This window comes from Rhagoletis pomonella, unplaced genomic scaffold (assembly GCF_013731165.1).
Source record: "Rhagoletis pomonella isolate Grant_MI unplaced genomic scaffold, Rhpom_1.0 Rhpom_scaffold_00001, whole genome shotgun sequence".
Lineage (NCBI taxonomy): Eukaryota > Metazoa > Arthropoda > Insecta > Diptera > Tephritidae > Rhagoletis > Rhagoletis pomonella.
The window spans coordinates 76,771,657-76,793,178 of NW_023458555.1; the positions used below are offsets into that span (position 1 = coordinate 76,771,657).

At 38.8% G+C, this 21,522-nt stretch overlaps 1 protein-coding gene and 2 long non-coding RNA genes across 6 annotated transcripts in view; 1 reads left to right on the top strand and 2 right to left on the bottom strand.

Annotated features, from left to right (window-relative positions):
- Positions 1 to 1,823: 1,823 nt before the first annotated feature.
- LOC118752115 lies at positions 1,824 to 2,960 on the bottom strand. Of its 3 annotated transcripts, none has more exons than XM_036486975.1 (3): positions 2,843 to 2,960; positions 2,197 to 2,772; positions 1,824 to 2,107 (listed from the first exon to the last, which is right to left on the bottom strand). In XM_036486975.1, the coding sequence occupies exons 2-3, from the start codon at positions 2,539 to 2,541 to the stop codon at positions 1,955 to 1,957; spliced, it is 498 nt and encodes a 165-aa protein (XP_036342868.1). In that variant the 5' UTR covers positions 2,542 to 2,772; positions 2,843 to 2,960; the 3' UTR covers positions 1,824 to 1,954. The 3 variants fall into 3 exon arrangements, with proteins under 3 accessions (XP_036342868.1, XP_036342863.1, XP_036342854.1); XM_036486970.1 differs by having other exon boundaries at positions 2,176 to 2,772; positions 2,843 to 2,957; XM_036486961.1 differs by having other exon boundaries at positions 1,826 to 2,107; positions 2,167 to 2,772; positions 2,843 to 2,956.
- Positions 2,961 to 16,962: 14,002 nt separating this feature from the next.
- On the bottom strand, positions 16,963 to 17,312 carry LOC118747888. The gene is made up of 2 exons (XR_004993993.1): positions 17,224 to 17,312; positions 16,963 to 17,159 (listed from the first exon to the last, which is right to left on the bottom strand). It is a non-coding gene; the product is annotated as an uncharacterized LOC118747888 (long non-coding RNA).
- The window catches only part of LOC118747882, a 68,529-nt gene continuing 64,135 nt past the window's right edge, over positions 17,129 to 21,522 (top strand). For both annotated transcript variants that reach the window (XR_004993991.1, XR_004993992.1), the window contains exon 1: positions 17,129 to 17,332. This is a non-coding gene — a long non-coding RNA (uncharacterized LOC118747882). The remainder of the gene's footprint in view (positions 17,333 to 21,522) is intronic.

Here is a 21,522-nt window from a genome sequence, read left to right on the forward strand (position 1 = left end):
GCTCGCGATCTCGACGGTGCACGTTGTACCCGGCGCAATTCAACAAAGTTGAATTGCTGTGCAGCTTCGTCTCTTGGACCGCAGCTATTAATATACCATGCCGACACATGAAGACGGTTATCTCCTCAATCTTGCTCTGTAGCCCGTTGCAGTTGAATTGGAGGAGCTTCATTTGGTTCGGGAGACGTGTCGTGATGTGGGGTGTGAGTGAGGTGTATGTTCTTGCCGCCGTTGGCTGTGTGTGCTGCTGAGGTGGTTGCCGCCCTGTGGTGGTGGTGGGGGGGCGTCGCAATTGACGTCTGCGACCGAGCAGCGCAACACGGGCCCTCGAAATTCCCCGTCCAATCTCGCGTGGTACGCAGACCTGAACATGCCCTAAAGTGGCACCACCCAAGGCAGGTGTTGCACTTGACTGATGTCACATTACGGAATATTCTGGTCTGACATACCGTGCAGATTGTAGGGGGAACCAGGAGTTGTTGGCGGCGGCGTGTGGGTGGTGGTGCAGTTGTGTGTGTTATGTGGTCTGTGGTGGCTATGGTACGGTCTGTGGTGTTATTATGTTGTTGTGTAGTGGCGACTGTGTGTGGTTGCTGTGTGAGTGTGTGGGGCTGCACGGGCGGACTATCGTTTGCCGTGGAGGCTGCTCTGTTTGAGCAACAGGGGGCCACGTAAGACGTGGTCCACTGTCTGTGTGTCCGTAGTCCCGAGCAGACCCTGAGGTGACTCCACCCCTCGCAGGCATTACACTTGACTGAGGTGGAGTTGTGGTGTAATCGTCTTCGGCATACACAGCAGGTGTATATTTCTGGCCCAGGGTTTGACTCGATGCCAGCCCTGAGTAGGAGAATGCGTAGTGAATGTTACCCTATGGACGGACAACTTCTGAGATACTTCGCCGACCTAAACGGGGTTAGATCGCCGAAAAAACAGCCCTTGGTCGGGTGAAACCCGAGTCATTCCGGTACGTAGAACCGGCTGTCGTGGGAATGTTTGAGCACACCTCTTATATGACGCTTAATCCTGAAAAATTATATACATACACATATACATATATGTACATGTAGGGCATAATCATACTTTATTACTAACTTGTAAGCATCTGGAAACTGCTTTTCACAAACGCCACATTTATAAGGTAATCCAGTGTGTTGCATGCGATGATTATAGTATTGATCATATTTGGAGAATTTAGAACCACAAATCACGCACTTGTAACTGAAATATCGATGGTACTGCATGTGCCTATTTAAAATACGTTTGTAGATGAAAGATTTTCCACAAAGGTGACACACAAATGAGGATTCTCCAGAATGAGTGCGTAAATGAACATCTAGGTCTATTTGCCGCACATAACGTTTTTGACAAACTTGGCATTCTATCGTAGCTCCCTTGTGATGGAGCTCGTGGATTGTTAGACCATTTTTATGAAGACATGATTTTTCACACTGAGCACATTGATATATTGGTTTGCGGTTGGTTTCGTGCGTTAGCCTGTGTTTTTTGTATGTATACGGAGTTAAAAAGCTTTGGTTACAGATGTCGCACGGAAATCTTTCCCGATTCTCATTGTGACAGAGCTCATGATTTTTTAGGGCACATGACTCCTTAAATGTTTTTGCTGGCGAAGGTAAATTCAACAAAGATAGAAATTAGTCCACAAGTTAAAAGGAACGGAAATACTTACGGCAGGCCTGACAAAGAAAAGTTTTTGGTTTATGACGTTGCTTATGTTTTTTTAATGAGCTTCTCTTCATTATTTTCCCACATTCTTCACACTTCACCGGCTCAGACATGTCCTTGACTTTCTTTTTTGTTTTCACCTCGGATTTTACTTTGTTTGTTTTCTTTACGTTTTTAGGTTTTGTATGAGCAAGATTGAGTTGTTTACTTTTTTCGATAAGACCAGCCCAGCTTCATTTAAGTTATTGCCGCTCTGCATATCCTTATCCGATTAAACTAGAAACTTTCTTGTTGTTGTAGTGTCAGTACTAAGTTTTTTATCAATATTTATTTCGTGTTCGATATCATTTGATGCAGATGTTTCATCATCATTCATAAAATGTTCATTCCATTCTGGTGATACTTTTATATCCTCTACGTGATCCTTGTAAACAAATAGAAAATAATTATTGTTTAATTATATCTAAATCGTATTTGATATACCATATCTACAGTATCTGGCATCTTAGTTACTTCCATTAGCTCTTCATGTACTGGAACCCATTCAAAAGTGTTGGCTATACTTTCTATCTTCACTTTTTCCGTTTGTGTGCAACGTAATTCATTATCAGCCCTTCTCGCCTTTTCAATAAAATCATAAACGTCTTTAAGTTTTTGGGCACAATCAAGGCATAGATATTGCATCCGGGCATCATCGAGTTCATTTGGATAATCTTTCAAATTTAAATTAATTTGTGTACATTTACAAAAACACTCTTTGTATGATATATCCAAAGAGTCAACAGGCTGATACCAATCTAGCAGATGCACCCGATCTTCCGGCGACAAACAGGCACGGCATATATTTGATAAATCCATCTGAACTTTTCACCACTGCCGTATTGATAATTCAAGTCTTAGTCGGTAAAAAATAGTTTTGTAGAATGTGTGATTATATATTGGTAAAACAGAACAATTTGAAAATAGGGATGTCGAAAATATTTCAATATAAAAAATGGTACAATTTTAATACTTTTAAAAGTCGACTGTCCGACAAATCGATTTCTTCGGTAGATATAGTGATGTTCCGATATCAGTGAAAACTATCTCCTGAAATTGAATCAAAATAAATTAAAATGTACTTTAATAAATTTAAGGAAAAATGTTGTTATAAACTTACAAATTGGTCATAGGCAAAAGATTGTTTCTTTTGTTTACTTTTTACCGCTCTTCTTCTGCCATTGTTTACTATTCACGGTGCATTATCAAACGTCAAAATTACTGGCCTTCTACTAGGAGCGTTCCTTATCTCCCAGAAATAGTCAGAAAAAGTCCAAAGTAGTCAGATTTAGTCCAAAAAGCGTTCCTTAACTCGGAAATGACAGCAAAAATGAGAGAGCACAGTCAGTGAGAGTGACTCTCATCAGTCCGAAGTAGTCAGATTTAGTCAGAAGAATTTTTTCTGGCAAAATCCTGAAAAGTGTCAAACAAACCAAAAATTTGTTTGTGTATGTATTCATTTGTCGCTGCTGTCAATTAAAATTTCCTCACTTAATTAGGAAACAAAACAAACAGAGTTGATCAAACATTGATCCAGATTTCTATCAGCATCACATCGATGTTGACTTTGCGTAACTTTTCTTTATCCAAAAAATATAAAATAATAAATGAAATAACGATCGGCGATCACTGAAACGCAGCTAGCCACTGTATACGCGAAAAAGCAATGTTGCAACTTTTTCTCATTAAACTATGTTCGAATCGTGGAAATTTTGGAATATCACAGGGTTGTTTTTAGCATTTAGATTCTTAATGCAAAAATGGTGTTGCATTTAGGTGCATTTAGGTGACGAATTTTGTATGGAAAATGTACATTTAGAGTTGAATGCGCTAAATGTGCTTTTACGCGTAAGCAAAAACAGCCCATAATGCCCTGGCATTTAGCTTTAAATGCTACTAAAAAAGTACATTTATCCATACAAAATTCGTCACAAAAAATTACCAAATTCCTCAAAAGCAAATGAAACATCCTCAAAATCCGAACAAATTACTTAAAATTTTCTTTTGATATGAGTATTGTGTACTGCATACTATTTACAGGTACATACTTAGTGTAAAAATTAGTTAGAATCTCCAATTCAATTGGTACATGTTTTCTTACGGTTCAAACAAATGGGGTGTTCACAGTTCGTTCCAAATAGTGTCTCAAAATGTAGACGTCTACATTTTAAGACGTTTTCTAACCGTAAAATCTGTGGTGTTGTTGTTTCCCATACAAAATTGGAAAACGACGCCGTCTACATTTTGTCACACTCAAAGGTATGTTTTTTACGCGTCTACATTTTGCAACCTCGCAGCAGGGTTGCATTATGGCAATACTAATCACATTTTTTTTATTTATTGGGCACGTTTTCCGTATTTGCATTTAATTTGAGCGCAATTTCTGATGAAAAGAAACAAATCAAGGAAAAGGAATAACAAATATTACGAATTGGTAATAAAGTTAAATAATTACAATTTTTCAGAAACAAAATCGAAAGGCGACATATAAACAATGCACGCAAACAAGAAATGTCTGGCAACACCAGCAAAGTTTTGAGACGATTTTGCGACGACTGCTAGAAAGGGGTGCTCACAGTTTGATGCTAAAAATGTCTCAAAATGTAGACGTCTACATTTTCAGACACAATTTGGAACGAACTGTGAACACCCCAAAAGTATCACCGTTGTTTTTTATGCCATGGTTTGTATATAATAGCTCTGATCCAGTACTCCATGAACTTACAGGATTTTACACGAACTTGCAGGATGTTGCAGGAAAAGTGTTCCCGTACTCCAAAACCCTCCAAAATCCGGTAAATGAGGGCGACTTTTGGAGAATTGTGTAGAGAATGAAGTTGCAAGATTTTACCCGAACTATTTCTTCTGGTAAAATCATGAAAAGTGCCAATCACTCACAGGTTTACGTTTTTACAGGAAAAATGTTTTTTTTTTGTTCACGTGCTTTTTGTTGTTACTCACCTTTTACTCTCACTTCAGAGTAATTTTGCCGTTTGACAGTTTTACAGGATTTTTCACGAAAAGTATTGGATCAGAGCTGGTATTGCTGCAACTATATCATTGCTCAATCTGGGCCTCAAGGCAGTCCCACACATTTTTAAACAACTACATACATTAACCAAAAATACAAGATCACGTAAGAACGCGACGTTGTATTTGTAACTGGTTTTGAGAAAAAAGTTTGCGAAAGCGGGTTCATCAGCTGAGCGTTTGTTTATATCACAAGCACCACTATTTTACACTTTTATTCAAGTAAAGAAGAGTTAATTCAACATGACAACACATTTACAACGTAATGAAAAAATTATTTTCTCCAATTGAAAGACTACTGATAGTTCAATAAAAGCTTCTTTGAGTAGATCGAACTATAACTAGAAAAGTATAAATATTACAAGTACATTGAAATTGATAAGTATATCCAACACCCTTCCTCAATTGAGAAGTAATCCAGCAGCTGAACGTAGTTTGATTAACTTAACCGCTGGTAAAGGCTTTGTTAACATGTCGGCCATCATATTCTCGCTTGGACAATAAATACATTTGACATCGCTTTTACTGATATGATCTTTGACGAAATAGATTTTAGTATCAATGTGCTTGGTCCGACAACTAAACTTCTCCTCTTTGATTAAATTTAAACAGCTTTGGTTATCTTCGTAAATGACAGTAGGTAAAGGTTGCTTTACGTACAAATCTGCAAGTAATTGACGAATCCATAACGCTTCTTTGCATGCTTCGGATAATGCCACAAACTCGGCTTCTGTGGATGAAAGTGAAACGCATGTCTGTTTCTTGCATGACCAACTTATGGAGCCACCATTAAATTGAAAAATGTAACCAGAATTTGATTTGCGATCGGACCTGTCTTCAGCCCAATTTGCATCAGCATAACCAATCAAAGCATTATTTCTTGTATGAGTGTCACTTAATCGTAAGTAAAATTGAATAGTTCCCTTAAGATATTTAAGTACCCGCTTGGCTTCGTTCCAATCCTCTTGGGTTGGATTACTAACTTTTCTTGCTAAAATAGAAACACTTGCTGCTATATCCGGTCTTGAGTTAACACTTATATACAGCAGTGATCCTATTAGTCGTTGATATTGAGTATTTGATTGTAAAAGTTCCGAGTTGTTTTTGCCATATGCAGGATCCAAAGGATAACTTGAAATTTTGGAATCTTTTAATCCAAATTCATTTAGAACATCCTCAATATGTTTGCGCTGTCGTATACAGAAATTGTTGTTTTTATCATTAACAACTTCCATTCCAAGATAGTATTTAACGTTTCCGAGATTATTAATTTCAAATTTTCTAGCAAGTAATTTTTCTACTTCTACAATACGATCTTTCTTCTGGCTTGCAATTAAAATATCATCAACGTAAACTAATACATATATTATTCCTTCCCCGTTGATGCATTTTGTATACAGGCATGCATCAGATTTGCTCTGTATAAATCCTCCTGTCACAAGTACATTGTGCAAAGTTTTATTCCAAACGATCGCTGTCTGTTTAAGGCCATATAAACTTTTCGTTAGCTTACACACAAGTTTAGTATCCCCTTCCTGAAATCCTGGGGGTTGGCTCATATATATAGTTTCATCCAAAATGTCATTAAGAAATGCTGACTTCACATCAATGTGGACTACCACCATATTCTTCAAACCGGCAATGCTCAATAAAATTCTGAAAGTCGTCTGTCGAACAACTGGTGCGAAAACCTTGTCATAATCAAAACCATATTTTTGACTGAAGTCCCTTGCAACAAGGCGAGCTTTATAACGACTTATTTTACCGTTCTCGTCACGTTTTATTCTATAAGTCCATTTGCAGCTAACTATATTCGAATCCTTAGGAGGTACTACCCACTCCCATGTCCTCGCCGTTACAAATGATGAATATTCTTCCTTCATTGCCTTAATCCACTCATCACGCTGATCAGATTTCATCGCTTCTTTATAGGTCTTAGGCTCTACAATTTCAATATTTACTTTATAACCCAAGCGCATCGCTGCTTTTCCCTTTGTTGACCTAGAAGATCTTCGAGGCTCTAATTCTTGAACGGGACGTATTTTATTAATATTATCATAAACTTTATCGGTTTTGTCATTATTGACATCTTGAATATTCGCTTCACATTGATGTTCTTCTAAGGTGCCAACTGATTCTATTTCACCGTCTAAGCTTCGAAACGAATTTTCATCTTCAGACTGAACACCTGACAATATTGAATCTTTCCGAGCCTGTTCAACTGTACGATTTGAAGGACTAAGTACACCAATTTCTACTTCTGAATATTCTTTCAAAAATTCATTTGAATTGCCTCCAACTTCCGCCTCATCTAGAAACACCACGTCTCTACTAATGGTTATTTTCTTGGTATTCCCGTCCACCAATCTGTAACCTTTCGCATGTTCATCATATCCTACAAAAGTAAGTAACTCCGACCTGTGATCAAACTTTTTCCGTTTCTCCTTTGGGATTAAAACATACACCTTTGAACCAAATACTCTGAAATGCTTTATGCTTGGGATTTTACCTTCCCATCTCTCATAAGGCGTGCAATTTATTGCGCTCGTTATTGCTCGGTTTTGCAAATAATTTGCTGTGACAATCGCTTCTCCCCAAAACAAACTTGATAACTTTGCTTCCTCTAACAAGCATTTCGCCATTTCGACTAGAGTTCTATTCTTTCTTTCAGCAACACCATTTTGCTGCGGAGTGTAAGGTACAGTGTACTGTCGCTGCACACCTTTACTGTCCAGGAAATCTTCTAACATCTTCGAACGAAATTCCCCACCATTATCCGACCTTATAACTTTTGGATACTTTGAAAACTTATTCCTTACAAACTCCATATAAACCTTCAATTTAGCAATGACCTCTGATTTACTCTGAAGCAAGTATATTACAGAATATCGACTATAATCATCGATAAATGTTAAAAAATAATGTTTGCCTCCCGGTGTTACAGTTTGCATGGGTCCACAAACATCGGTATGCACCAGATCCATAACCGACTGAGACTTTATGCTTGACTCAGTAAACGGTCTCCTTGCCAGTTTATTTTGCACACAAGTTTCGTAAATTTTCTGTATTCCGCAATTTACTAATTTGAGATCGCTTACCATGTCCTTGTTCTGCATAAGCTTAATTGCGTTGACATCACGATGACCAAATATCTTGTGCCAGTAATGTTGACAATTCTGCAACCTGCAACTTTTGATCTGCATAGCCGCTTCTCCATCATGCTGCTTCAACCGAAAAAGTCCATCACAAACATCAGCTGCAGCAACTTCTTTACCATTTTTCGTCTGAATACTACATGATGACTCCTTAAATAGTACCACTAAACCCTTTTTCAAAAATCTGCTGACTGACAAGAGTTTTCCTTGGAATGAAGGAATGTAAGGTACATCTTCCACCTTCACTGTACTTTTCTCGCCTTTGCTATTTAAAACTGTAATTGTACAAATACCTTTTCCGCTAGAAGTGACCTTTTGACCATTCGCCACAGTGACTTTTTCACGCACTGACATGTCAAGAGTTTTGAAATCGTCCTTCGTTGAACTAATATGACATGTTGCTCCAGAATCAATAACCCACGATTTCAGATCGTTCGAAAAAGAAAAACAGTAGTCGCCTTTAACCTGATCACCATTTTTAACCTCGTTAACACTGTTACCATCCTTCGCTTTCTTGAATTTCCAGCAGTTCTTCTTCAAGTGTCCTTTAGCCTTACAGAAATGGCACCGCTTCACAAATTTTGCTACGTTATTTTCGTCCTTGCTAGTTTCCAACGCAGTATCCACATTCACAGTCTTTTGCCGCGCACATTCTTCAACCAGACTTGCCTCTACAACTTTTAAGGTAAGATCCTCCATTTTTCTTGCTTCCAGGGCTGTCACCAACGTGTCAAATGATGTCGGTAAGCTGCTTAAAAGCATAGCAACCAACCATCGCTCCGAAAAATTCTCTCCAAATGCTTCCAATTTTTCAAACAAGATCTTCATTTCCATTATGTGCTCACTGATATTCATTCCGTCTATAAATCTCATTCCGCAGATTCTTCTCATTATCCTCACACTATTCCCCAGAGTGTCCTTTTCATGTTGATTACGCAAAATTTCCCATGCTTCACTCGCTGTTTTAGCCTTTTTAATTAGCATAAGCTGGCTGTCCTCTACACTTAAGCCTATGGTGACAGACGCCTCATCATCAAGCTGCTTCCAAGCTGCATCCGGCTCCTTCGGCAACGGCTCTGCAACACATTTCAAGGTACCTTCTTTCCGCAAGATCAATTCCAGTTTATATTTCCAAAGATGGTAATTGTCTGCATTTAGTTTAGCGAAAGATCCTTTAATAAAATCCATCATGCAACGGCCCATAACCTATTGCAAGAGGTGATACGCAGTGGACTTTATATAAAAACAGGAACAGTTCTTTATTGAATGGAAATTTACAACGTAATGAAAAAATTATTTTCTCCAATTGAAAGACTACTGATAGTTCAATAAAAGCTTCTTTGAGTAGATCGAACTATAACTAGAAAAGTATAAATATTACAAGTACATTGAAATTGATAAGTATATCCAACAAATTGTGCGTTAAAGTGGCTGACAATAATTTTGGCTAATTTTGGATTTCGTTGTTTTCTTTTCTTTGTTTACTTTTCGATCGTTTTCCAGTGAAACAAGATGGCGTAGAACCCGCTAAAAAAATCTACTTTTTTCACTCTCTTGTTCTTACGTGATCTTGTGTCTTTCGTTCATGAACTACATACATGAATCAATTAAATCAATCAATCAATTATCTCTTTCAACCATGTCTTTCAACCATGAACTACATATACGTTCTACTGGAGCATTAGCAAGGGGCTATATTAGCAATGCAGTATCATTTTTTTTAATTGGGAAACTAATATGAACCTGAAGAATATTTTAATTCCTATAATTTTCTGGATCTAATGAAGAATCAATATGAATATTCTTATGATCGATCAATACGTTTTCCCTCCATTCGTTACCGAGATTTTGTAAGTTCAAAATACATAAATTGAAAATAGACCGATGGAATGAAAAAAATTACCTATAACATTGTGAATATTTAGCAGAAAATGCAGATGTGCTTAGCAAGCGTGAGCGTGGCCTTATTATTTTGAGCAATATCTTCGTTATTACTTAACTTTTTGCAATAGTTGATACATCAAAAGGTAGAGAATTAAAATATCTTTCAGAATTATAGAATAAAAACTAACTTAAAATGCATAATATGCCTTTTTTAAGCTCATTTTCAACTTCTTATTCTTATTCTTATTTCTCAAAGCTATTTATGTTGTGTATAGGAGTGTTTGAAGGTTTGATAAGCCGTTTGAGGGAAATGTGAATAAAAATCGAGTTTTTCTGATTTTCTGACCGCCATGTTGAGGTTTGATCAAACCGTTTACGTCGTGTATATAATAATGACACAAGAGAAAAAGTTGAAGAAAACCAATCCCTTTTACATTGTGAACCCGAAGAAAACTAACTTTATGGCGAAATGGGAAAAGCAGGTTTGAAGAATGTTTGGCAAGCCATTCCCACGACAGCCGGTTCTACGTACCGGAATGACTCGGGTTTTACCCGACCAAGGGCTGTTGTTTCGGCGATCTAACAACGTTTAGGTCGGCGAAGTATCTCAGAAGTTGTTCGTCCATAGGGCTACATTCACTCTACTCAGGGCTGGCATCGAGTCAAACCCAGGGCCAGAAATCTACACCTGCTGTGTATGCCGGAGACGACTACACCACAACTCCACCTCAGTCAAGTGTAACGTCTGCGAGGGGTGGAGTCACCCTAGAGTCTGCTCAGGACTACGGACACATCGACAGTGGCCCCCTGTTGCTCAAACAGAGCAGCCTCCACGGCTAACCTCAGTCCACCCGAGCATCCTCACACAGTCACCACAACACAACAACATAATAACACCACAGACCATACCACAGCCACGACAGACCACATAACACACACACCCGCACCACCACGCACACGCCGCCGCCAACAACTCCTGGTTCCCCCTACAATCTGCACGGTATGTCAGAGCAGAATATTCCGTAATGTGACATCAGTCAAGTGCAATACCTGCCTTGGCTGGTGCCACTTTAGGGCATGCTCAGGTCTGCGTACCACGCGAGATTGGACTGGGAACTTCGAGGGCCCGTGTAGCGCTGCTCGGTCGTAGACCTCAACTGCGATGCCTCCCGCCACCACCACAGGGCGGCAATAATCACAGCAGCGCACACAGCCAACGGCGGTAAGAACACACACATCACTTACACCCTACATCACGAGACATCTCCCGAACCACATGAAGCTCCTTCAATTTAACTGCAACGGGCTACAGAGCAAGATTGAGGAGATAACCGTCTTCATGTGTCGGCATGGTATATTGATAGCTGCGGTCTAAGAGACGAAGTTGCACAGCAATTCAACTTTGTTGAATTGCGCCGGGTACAACGTGCACCGTCGAGATCGCGAGCGAGATAATGGTGGTGACTTAGCGTTCATCACGCACCACACCGTGCAGTATCGTCTTATCGAAGCAGACATCGACCGCAGGGATACCACCCTAGAATGTCAGGGCATCGCTATCCGGTCAGGCGATGTTGAGCTCGAAATATTTAACATATACATACCCCCTGTCACCTGCTGCCCGGCAGGAGATCACCCTGATATAGGTGCGCTCCTCAGAGGTGAAAACCGTATGGTTGTAGGTGACTTTAATGCGCACCATGATCTTTGGCACTCAAGCCTGTCAAACGATCGTAGGCGAACATACTTAGCTGAGCAGATAGACGATTCGACATTCTGCACAATGTACGACGACGTACCCACCAGGATTATGGGTAACTGCAGTAGCTCGCCAGACATCACCATAGTCAGCGCTGGTCTGATAAACAGCATAACATGGCGACCTATACTGACTTTAGCATCAGACCACCTACCCATAGTCATCTCGATAGATAAACCAACCGACTTTGCCTCCGCCAAACACCGGACGGATATCAACTTTTCTAAAGCTGATTGGAAAGGTTACGCGGAGTTTACCGAAAACACCTTCACAGCGCTCCCCACACCAACCGACGTCCATCTCGGTGAACGTAAGTTCCGCAGGGCTGTCACTGCTGCTGCAGCTCGCTTCATACCGGCAGGATGTATAACGGACCCACGTCCAAACTGTTCTGCCGAAGCGGCTGTTCTAGATGATGAGCGTAACAGCCTTCGTCAGGCCGATCCCGGAGATCCCCGTATCAGGGATCTCAACGCGGAGATTCGGCAACTAGTAAACGTACATAAGCGGAAGAAGTGGGAGGAGCATCTGAAGACCTGTAACTTCACCTCTGGTGTGAGCAAGCTTTGGTCAACTGTGAGGTCGCTGTCCAATCCGACGAAGCAAGACGACACAGTCGAAATTTTCTTCGGCGACCATGCTTCGTCGGACCCGGAGCGATGCGCGAGCTATTTTAGCCGGCAGTTCATACTGCATCCTCCGGTGGACAAAGCCAAGCATCGAGTGACCAGAAGGCTGCACAAACTGCCAACAACCTGTGCCCCCCTTGCTTTCACTTGCGGTGAAGTTCAGGTGGCCATCGGAAAGGCGAAAGCCTCCAAAGCCATGGGTCCCGACGGAATATGCGTGCTGATGCTGAAAAATTTGGGTCCTGCGGGGGTAGCGTACCTAACGGAGGTCCTCAACTTGTCTATGGCCACTCTCATCATCCCAGACATCTGGAAGGTGGGGAGAGTGGTCCCACTGCTCAAACCGGGAAACCTGCCAACAAAGGAGATTCGTATCGTCCGATAACACTCCTTTCCCCGGTAGCGAAGACACTCGTGGCCTTGCTACTCCCGTACTTCACAAACCACTTGACCCCAGCGAAGCATCAGCATGGTTTCCGTAAAGTGCACAGTACAACAACAGCACTTAACGCCATAAACACTCAGATAACTCGTGGCCTTAACCGAAACCGTCCCTGTGAGAGAACGATTCTAGTAGCGTTGGACTTGTCAAAGGCGTTTGACACCGTCTGCCATTCCACGCTACTAGAAGATATAGAGGCCTCCTCTCTCCCACAGAGGCTCAAACGGTGGTCGGCAAATTATCTGTTTGGTCGACATTCGTCGGTAATGTTTAGAGACAAAACGAGTAAACTGAGGAAAATAAAACAGGGGGTTCCACAGGGTGGTGTCCTTTCCCCGCTACTGTTTAACTTTTACATTTCAAAGCTCCCTCAACCACCAGAGGGAGTCTCGATTGTCTCTTATGCCGACGATTGCTCGATCATGGCGACTGGGAATGGAATTGATGACCTGTGTTCGAAAGTAAACGGGTATCTCTCCGAACTTTCTCGCTTATTCACTGCAAAGTGTCTAACCCTCTCCCCTACGAAATCCTCTGCGACCCTGTTCACAACCTGGACGAAGGAGGTCAAGCTACCGCTGGGAATTCACGTCGATGACACACCAATTCCGACGGTGAATAACCCCAAAATACTCCGTAACATTCGACAGCCTGATCTCCCTGTCTGCGCACGCAACCGCTATTGTCAATAAAGTACAGAGCCGCAACAAGGTCCTCAAGTCGCTAGCCGGCAGTACTTGAGACAAAGACAAAGAAACGTTGCTGGCAACATACAAGGCAATAGGCCGGCCGGTTCTGAACTACGCAGCGCCAGTGTGGTCGCCGGGTACTAGTAGGACGCAGTGGGCGAAGCTACAGACTGCACAGAACACCGCACTCAGGACAGCGACAGGATGCCTCCTGATGTCGCCCGAACACCATCTTCACGTCGAGGCGCAAATGCTCCCCGTAGGAGCACAACATAATGCTCTGCAAGCAGTTCCTGATCGGGAGCCACAGAAGTGGCCACCCAAACAGACAGCTGCTTGTAGAGGAGCCCTCGCCTAGGCACGCCAGGAGGCATCTATATGAACTGACGGACGAAGTCCAGAGGTTCATCAAGCAACCTCTGGACCCGACAGCTTACCGACTGGCCCTGAACGGCATTCACAGGGAGTCAGTCTCGAGTTATGTAGACTCTAGACCTGTGAATGCCGTTCTAGGCATACCACCCCCGGACACTGACGAGACGGAGCTTCATCTGCCTCGGGAGACTCGAACGACACTAGCACAACTTCGCTCCGGCTACAGCAGCAGGTTAAACTCCTACCTGAGTAGATTGAATGAGAATGTGCCAAATGAGTGTCCTGCATGCGGAGAGACCCCACATGACTCGAAACATCTCTTCGCATTCCCGGAAAACCCGACCACCCTAACGGCCTTGACCCTGTGGACCAACCCCACAGAAGCTGCACGCTTCCTAGGGCTGCCGTTAGTGGAACTTGACAACGACTGAGATACCAACCGTCCTGAGCGGGGTTGTTGTAGCCGCTACAACAACAACAACAATGTTTGGCAAGCCGCGTGTGAGGTGTATTTAACTCTTTATATAAGGTTCATTCCTTATCTTTTTGGACTAAAATCTGAGAAGTGTCAAAATGCCACAGCGTAAAAGGGAATACCAGGCCAGGAGGGAAGGCCCTCAGAGGCAGCGCTCCGAGCGTTGAGATAGTAATTTCATGTCAATTAGTAGAAAAGTTCCATGTTGAAAAAACTTTTTATTATGGCGAGAAAATTTTACATTTCCGCTGTGCCAATTCGTAACTTTTTACTGTTGGAAATTTTTGACAGTTGCTCTGGTTCAAAAGAAGTTGAGCAATTAAAATCAGAAATTATACAAAAAAGACTTCTAGAACTAAAAGCCATGAATTTATTAGAGGCCTTAGTAATAAAATCAAACCATCAGGCCTTGTTGAAAATTTTCATTCACCTCATAGGGCCTGTGCCAATCGGTAACTTTTTTCTCCGTGGTGAGACGGGGTGGAAAAATTTGCTGTGCCAAATGCAGAGTTAAATTTTGACAGTTGAAAAACCAAACAAACGCTCGTGCGAAAGCTTTATTTTTGTGTGTTGCGGAAATTCTTAAAATTTATTTTGCAAGTAACGTACGCTTTTTTTATGCAGTTTCAGCTTTCATTTTCATGTTCACTCCTTATTACCGCCAAGGAATATTATGTGTATACATGGTTATAAGCTGTCAAAATTTTACCTAGCCCCATGAGCTAGGTAAAATTCTGACGTTCTTATTCACCACGAGAAATGTCAGATTTTTACTTTGATCCGTCAAAATTTTCTCTTTTCTATCATTTGGCACAGGCCCATAGTTAACAAAAATTTACAATCCGTAGTACTTTTCCATCAATTCGCAAATGCGTTTAATTTAAATCGTTTAGAAAATGCGTCATTTATGTATAACATTTTATATGGAATTATTCAATAAATTTCGTTTTACACTATACTTTTTGAAACTATTTGGAGTTAATTATTTTTCGTTTCTTAAAAGCAACCCTGCGTGCTTGGAAGGCGTGTGTACCCATAAACGAAAGACACAAGATCACGTAAGAACAAGATAGTGAAAAAAGTCGATTTTTTTTAGCGGGTTCTACGCCATCTTGTTTCACTGGAAAACGAGCGAAAAGTAAACAAAGCAAAGAAAACAACGAAAACCAAAATTAGCCAAAATTATTGTCAGCCACTTTAAACGCACAATTTAGGTAAAATGATGCAACAAAATGCTTTAAAATGTGTTGTCATGTTGAATTAACTCTTCTTTACTTGAATAAAAGTGTAAAATAGTGGTGCTTGTGATGTAAACAAACGCTCAGCTGACGAACCCGCTTTCGCAAACTTTTTTCTCAAAACCAGTTACAAATACAACGTCGCGTTCTTACGTGATCTTTTATTTTTGGTTCATGGTGTGTACCAATAATTTCATCCCTAGCATATTTATCCCCGAGGAAGGCAGTCATTAACCAAAAATACAAGATCACGTCTTCTTCATAGTAGCCCGTTATAATCGCATTTAGGAAAAAAGTTGGGCGACTTTGACGTTGGCCATTTGTTTACATTTGTTCGTTGTTTACAATTTGTGGTGGCTTTTTACTGCAATTTTCTTAATTTTCGCTTGTGACAACGTGTGCACACATAAGGTAAAGAATAATTTAACACAACGACATGATTTATAGAAGAATTTGGATAATAAAAATGATTATACATGCGTTCAACAATTACGCGGTTTTTTTTTGTTCTCTTCGTTGTTTCCCTTTTACTACAAAGATGGCGTCGAGATTTCAACAGCTAGAAAATAACTTTCTTCTTTCATTCGGGACGGCGTCGCCAAATTCACCGAAGGTTGTTTACTGCATGAACCAAAAATACAAGATCACGTAAGAACGCGACGTTGTATTTGTAACTGGTTTTGAGAAAAAAGTTTGCGAAAGCGGGTTCGTTAGCTGAGCGTTTGTTTACATCACAAGCACTACTATTTTACACTTGTATTTAAGTAAAGAAGAGTCAATTCAACATGACAACACATTTTCAAGCATTTTATTGCATCATTTTACTTAAATTGTGCGCTTAAAGTGGCTGACAATAATTTTGGCTAATTTTGGTTTTCGTTGTGTTCTTTGCTTTGGTTACTTTTCGCTCGTTTTCCAGTGAAACAAGATGGCGTAGAACCCGCTAAAAAAAAAACCAACTCCAACCAAAAAATCGACTTTTTTCACTCTCTTGTTGTTACGTGATCTTGTGTCTTTCGTCATGGTTTGCTGGTTATATTGTGCTAATGAGACATTGAATTACAAATGTAAAGAGTAAGTTCTTCTGGCCACACCACTGTCAGTTGCAACGCTGTATCGGAATGAACTCGATGAATTTTTCTTAACCTCACATTCTAAGAGTGAAGGAGAATAGTAGATGGAAGTGGAGCTGAGAATTGGGGGAAATCGCGTTGGTGCATATCACAAAATTTTGTTAAAAAGGAATATTCCTCAAATTTTTTAAGATATTCCATCAACATAAAAGTAGTTAGTCCAAAGTATCATAGCAATTAAAACGTCCAATTAAGCAGAAACTAACATCAAAACACCAACGGAAAATGGAAGGAAAATGAAAATAACTCGAAGGCTGAGCAATGTAAAGAAAGTTGTGGATTCCAAAGAACTAACTATAAAATTATTTGTAACAATATATGAGAACTTCGTCAGTGAAAGAAAATAAATTAAATAAACATGTCCCTGATAGAGGAAAGTTAGAAACCAATAATGTGTTTCTACGATGTGGTGGTGATGTAGAGTCCGAAAATGTATTCTGGAATGTATGCATTTATTTTTTTAGTTCTATTTGATGCGAACTGTTAGTCTTTTTGCAAGTGATTTATTACAGCTTTGTATTATTTACAAACAGCAAGAGTACTTCAACATCTTGCTTAAGTGTGCCTATAAACGAAGTTTTTAATTTTTGTTGAACATTTCCCTGTTATAAACATGCTTGTTCGAAACCTGTTAAGAGAATAGAAATTTTGTTAATAGAGAACGATCAAACAAATCTATATTCATATGTTACGAAGGCATCATCCGTTTTGACTGACAGATATAAATATTTACGCCCGTCCACACCCGCCTCGTCCTCTTATAAGCCACTATTAATTCCAATTAAAAAGAGATTACTCAAGGTAAGTACTTTTGGAATAAATTGCGCTTAATATTTATGTGTATGCATGTATTTTCTATAAAACAGGACACAATTTCGATTGCATGATGGTGGTCAACGTCATCGTTTCGAAAAATGATTTCGGCATAAATGTAGAATACCTACAATTCTCAAATTTAAAAAAATCATATTGGGATCGATGGAGATCATCGAGGTGAACGTAACGATATATATATTTTTTTTGGGAAACAACAACTACAACAATTATTAAAAGTCAAAGTTCAAATTAAGCATGTTTTTTAATTAATATTTCTCGAGAACCCCTCCAAGGATTTGGGAAATTTGATGTCATTTGATAGAGAATTTAATTCTCTTTAATTTGATATACAAATTTATACATATATCTTTTATAGTATTCACAAAAATATAATTAATGTGGAATTCTACTTTGTGAGGGTTATAATCCATAAGCGCGGCCGAAGGCCGCCTACGCAGAAAGGTGTTCTCTACAAAAGGTGTTCAGCGCCTTTTCTTCGCAACACAGAAAGAGAATTCTACTTTGTGAGGGTTATAATCCATAAGTGCGGCCGAAGGCCGCCTACGCAGAAAGGTGTTCTCTGCAAAAGGTGTTCAATGCCTTTTCTTCGCAACACAGAAAATAATTCTACTTTGTGAGGGTTATAATCCATAAGTGCGGCCGAAGGCCGCCTACGCAGAAAGGTGTTCTCTGCAAAAGGTGTTCAGCGCCTTTTCTTCGCAACACAGAAAGAGAATTCTACTTTGTGAGGGTTATAATCCATAAGGGCGGCCGAAGGCCGCCTACGCAAAAGAAGTTTATACACAAAACCCTGTATACTTTTTTTTCCACATTAATTCGATTTTTGTGAAGACTATAAAAAGGTATATGTATAAATATGTATATCAAATTAAAGAGAATTAAATTCTCTATCATCAAAATTGTTCAATTCCTTGAAGATGTTTTCGAGAAATATTAATTTAAGAAAATGCTTAATTTGAACTTTGACCTTTAATAATTGTTGTAGTTGTTGTTTCCCAAAAAAAATAAATATACCGTTATGTTCACCTCAATGGTCTCTATCGATCCTATTTTTTTTTTTTAATTCGACATTTTTAGGTATTGTGCATTTGTTCCATGATTTCTAGCCCAACAATTTTAAGTGAATTCTTTCATTTATATCTATGGTTGCAATTTTCCTAAATACGGCTGAGATTGTTAAAATAGTATCATTAGCTTCTCTCTGTAAAACACAGCCAAACCACTGCAGGTTTTTCAAGTGCTGTAGCGTTCGAAGTATTAATGCATTTTGTCGAAAATAAGGCTTTCTGCACATTGGCCTTCCAATCATAGTGGTTTCGTTACTATCTTGATGCAACGATTAATGCACACACTCGGTCGCGATATTTCAATTCATTTGGCATCTACATATCGTCGTTTAAAGTAGGGATGTTGCGAATGTGAAATTTAAGACATCAGCGGATGCGAATTTTTAATAATGTTTATTTTATTTAGTGCTTGAACTTAAAAATTTAAAAATTCATTTATTTATTTTTATTAATTTATTAATTTATTGAAAGCCTTTAAAGGCCTATAACAAGCATGATAAAAACATTACAAGGTAAATTCATTCTCTCAATTCGTCGGCCATGATTTTGTTCTGACGTTTGCCAACATTTTAAAATCATATAAAATTGAAAATAAAAAAATTAAATTGTTCACAATTATTGTTGTTTGAGATTGAAAATGAGAATGTGTGTGAGTTTGAGTTTTGATTTTAAAATTATATTGTTGGCATACGTCAGACTGCCTCTCATTGGTTTTACCTTGTTATGTTTTTATCACGTGTGTCAAGTTAGCACTACACTTTTCGAATTTGGAAAAGCTAATTACGGCATTAATTGTAGTGTTTTTGTTGTAAATTTGTTGTGGAAAGAAAAAATTTGTAGCTCTCGTTTTTTAAGAAAAAATGGTATGTAGTGCTAACTTGACACCATGCACCATTGACGACAGAATTGAGATATTGAAAATGTTAGAACGGCATTGATTGTAGCTTTTTTGTTGTAAATTTGTTGTGGAAAGAAAAAATTTGTAGCTTTCGTTTTTTTAGAAAAAATGGTATGTAGTGCTAACTTGACACCATACACCTAGTCGATAAAATTGAGATATTGAAAATGTTATAACGGCATTAATTGTAGCTTTTAACTTTAAAATTTGTTGTGGAAAGAAAAAATTTGTAGCTCTCGATTTTTAAGAAAAAATGGTATGTAGTGCTAACTTGACACCATACACCTAGTCGATAGAATTGAGATATCCAATATGTTACTGTGCCATTACTTGTAGCTTTTAACTTTAAAATTTGTTGTGGAAAGAAAAAATTTGTAGCTTTCGTTTTTCTGGAAAAAATTGAGTTGCCCCTTTTTCGAACAAAACTTAGTATGTAGTGCTAACTTGACACCGTGCACCATTGTGTGTTGTGTGAAAAACGAAAGCTACCAATTTTTTCTTTCCACAACAAATTTACAACAAAAAAAGCTACAATTAATGCCGTTATAACGTTTTCAATATCTCAATTCTATCGACTAGGTGTATGGTGTCAAGTTAGCACTACATACCATTTTTTCTTAAAAAGCGAGAGCTACAAATTTTTTCTTTCCACAACAAAAAAGCTACAATTAATGCCGTTATAACATTTTGAATATCTCAATTCTATCGACTGGGTGTATGGTGTCAAGTTAGCACTACATACAATTTTTTCTTAAAAAACGAGAGCTACAAATTTTTTCTTTCCACAACAAATTTACAACAAAAAAGCTACAATTAATGCCGTTCTAACATTTTCAATATCTTAATTCTGTCGTCAATGGTGCATGGTGTCAAGTTAGCACTACATACTAAATTTTGTTCGAAAAAGGGTCAACTCAATTTTTTCCAGATAAACGAAAGCTACAAATTTTTTCTTTTCACAACAAATTTTAAAGTTAAAAGCTACAATTAATGCCGTTATAACATTTTCAATATCTCAATTCTATCGACTAGGTGTATGGTGTCAAGTTAGCACTACATACCATTTTTTCTTAAAAAACGAAAGCTAAAAATTTTTTCTTTCCACAACAAATTTACAACAAAAAAAGCTACAATTAATGCCGTTGTAACCTTTTCAATATCTCAATTCTGTCGTCAATGGTGCATGGTGTCAAGTTAGCACTACATACTAAATTTTGTTCGAAAAAGGGTCAACTCAATTTTTTCCAGAAAAACGAAAGCTACAAATTTTTTCTTACCACAACAAATTTTAAAGTTAAAAGCTACAATTAATGGCATAGTAACATATTGGATATCTCAATTCTATCGACTAGGTGTATGGTGTCAAGTTAGCACTACATACCATTTTTTCTTAAAAGATGAGAGCTACAAATTTTTTCTTTCCACAACAAATTTACAACAAAAAAGCTACAATTAATGCCGTTATAACATTTTCAATATCTCAATTCTATCGACTAGGTGTATGGTGTCAAGTTAGCACTACATACCATTTTTTCTTAAAAAACGAGAGCTACAAATTTTTTTTTTCCACAACAAATTTACAACAAAAACACTACAATTAATGCCGTAGTTAGCTTTTCCAAATTCGAAAAGTGTAGTGCTAACTTGACACACGTGTTTTTATCATGATAACAAGTCTGAAAATTTACAATATTTGCTCACTATTTTATTTAGTACTATTTTGGGTTTATAGTTTTATATTGATATATGCATACATTACATCACAGGAACCACAATCATACATGAAAACAATTTTCTTATTTCACTACATATTCTGTTCTTTACACATTTTTTTGAGAGGACTATCCTAACTTTTATTCTGTACAAATAATTATACATTTAAACAAGGTAATTATATTAATTATATTATATAAAATTATCTTAATTATAAGTGTGACCGTGGCTGTCGGAATGGACGGGATTCCGAGCTGCCCGAATGTTGGGTACTGGTTAGGTGGGTGGTCCGAAAGGACGAGTTCCAGAGCCGCACTTCTTGTACCGTTGCTGTGGACTTTATTCCAAGTCGCACCTACACTTCAGGCTTTGTGGTCATATGTAAAGGCTATAAAGTAATTTGTGATCAGTGGGAAAATACTAGTTTCCGAGCCAATCTATCTTTATAAATTCCGGTTATACAAGTGGTCTGAAAA

What these genes read in the sequence shown, in the direction of transcription:
- LOC118752115 (XM_036486961.1), bottom strand. Translation starts at nt 2,541, where the DNA reads ATGGATTTATCAAATATATGCCGTGCCTGTTTGTCGCCGGAAGATCGG. An exon ending in TGCCAGATACTGTAGATATG is followed by an intron (nt 2,108 to 2,166) that starts GTATATCAAATA and finishes TTTGTTTACAAG; the next exon opens with GATCACGTAGAGGATATAAA.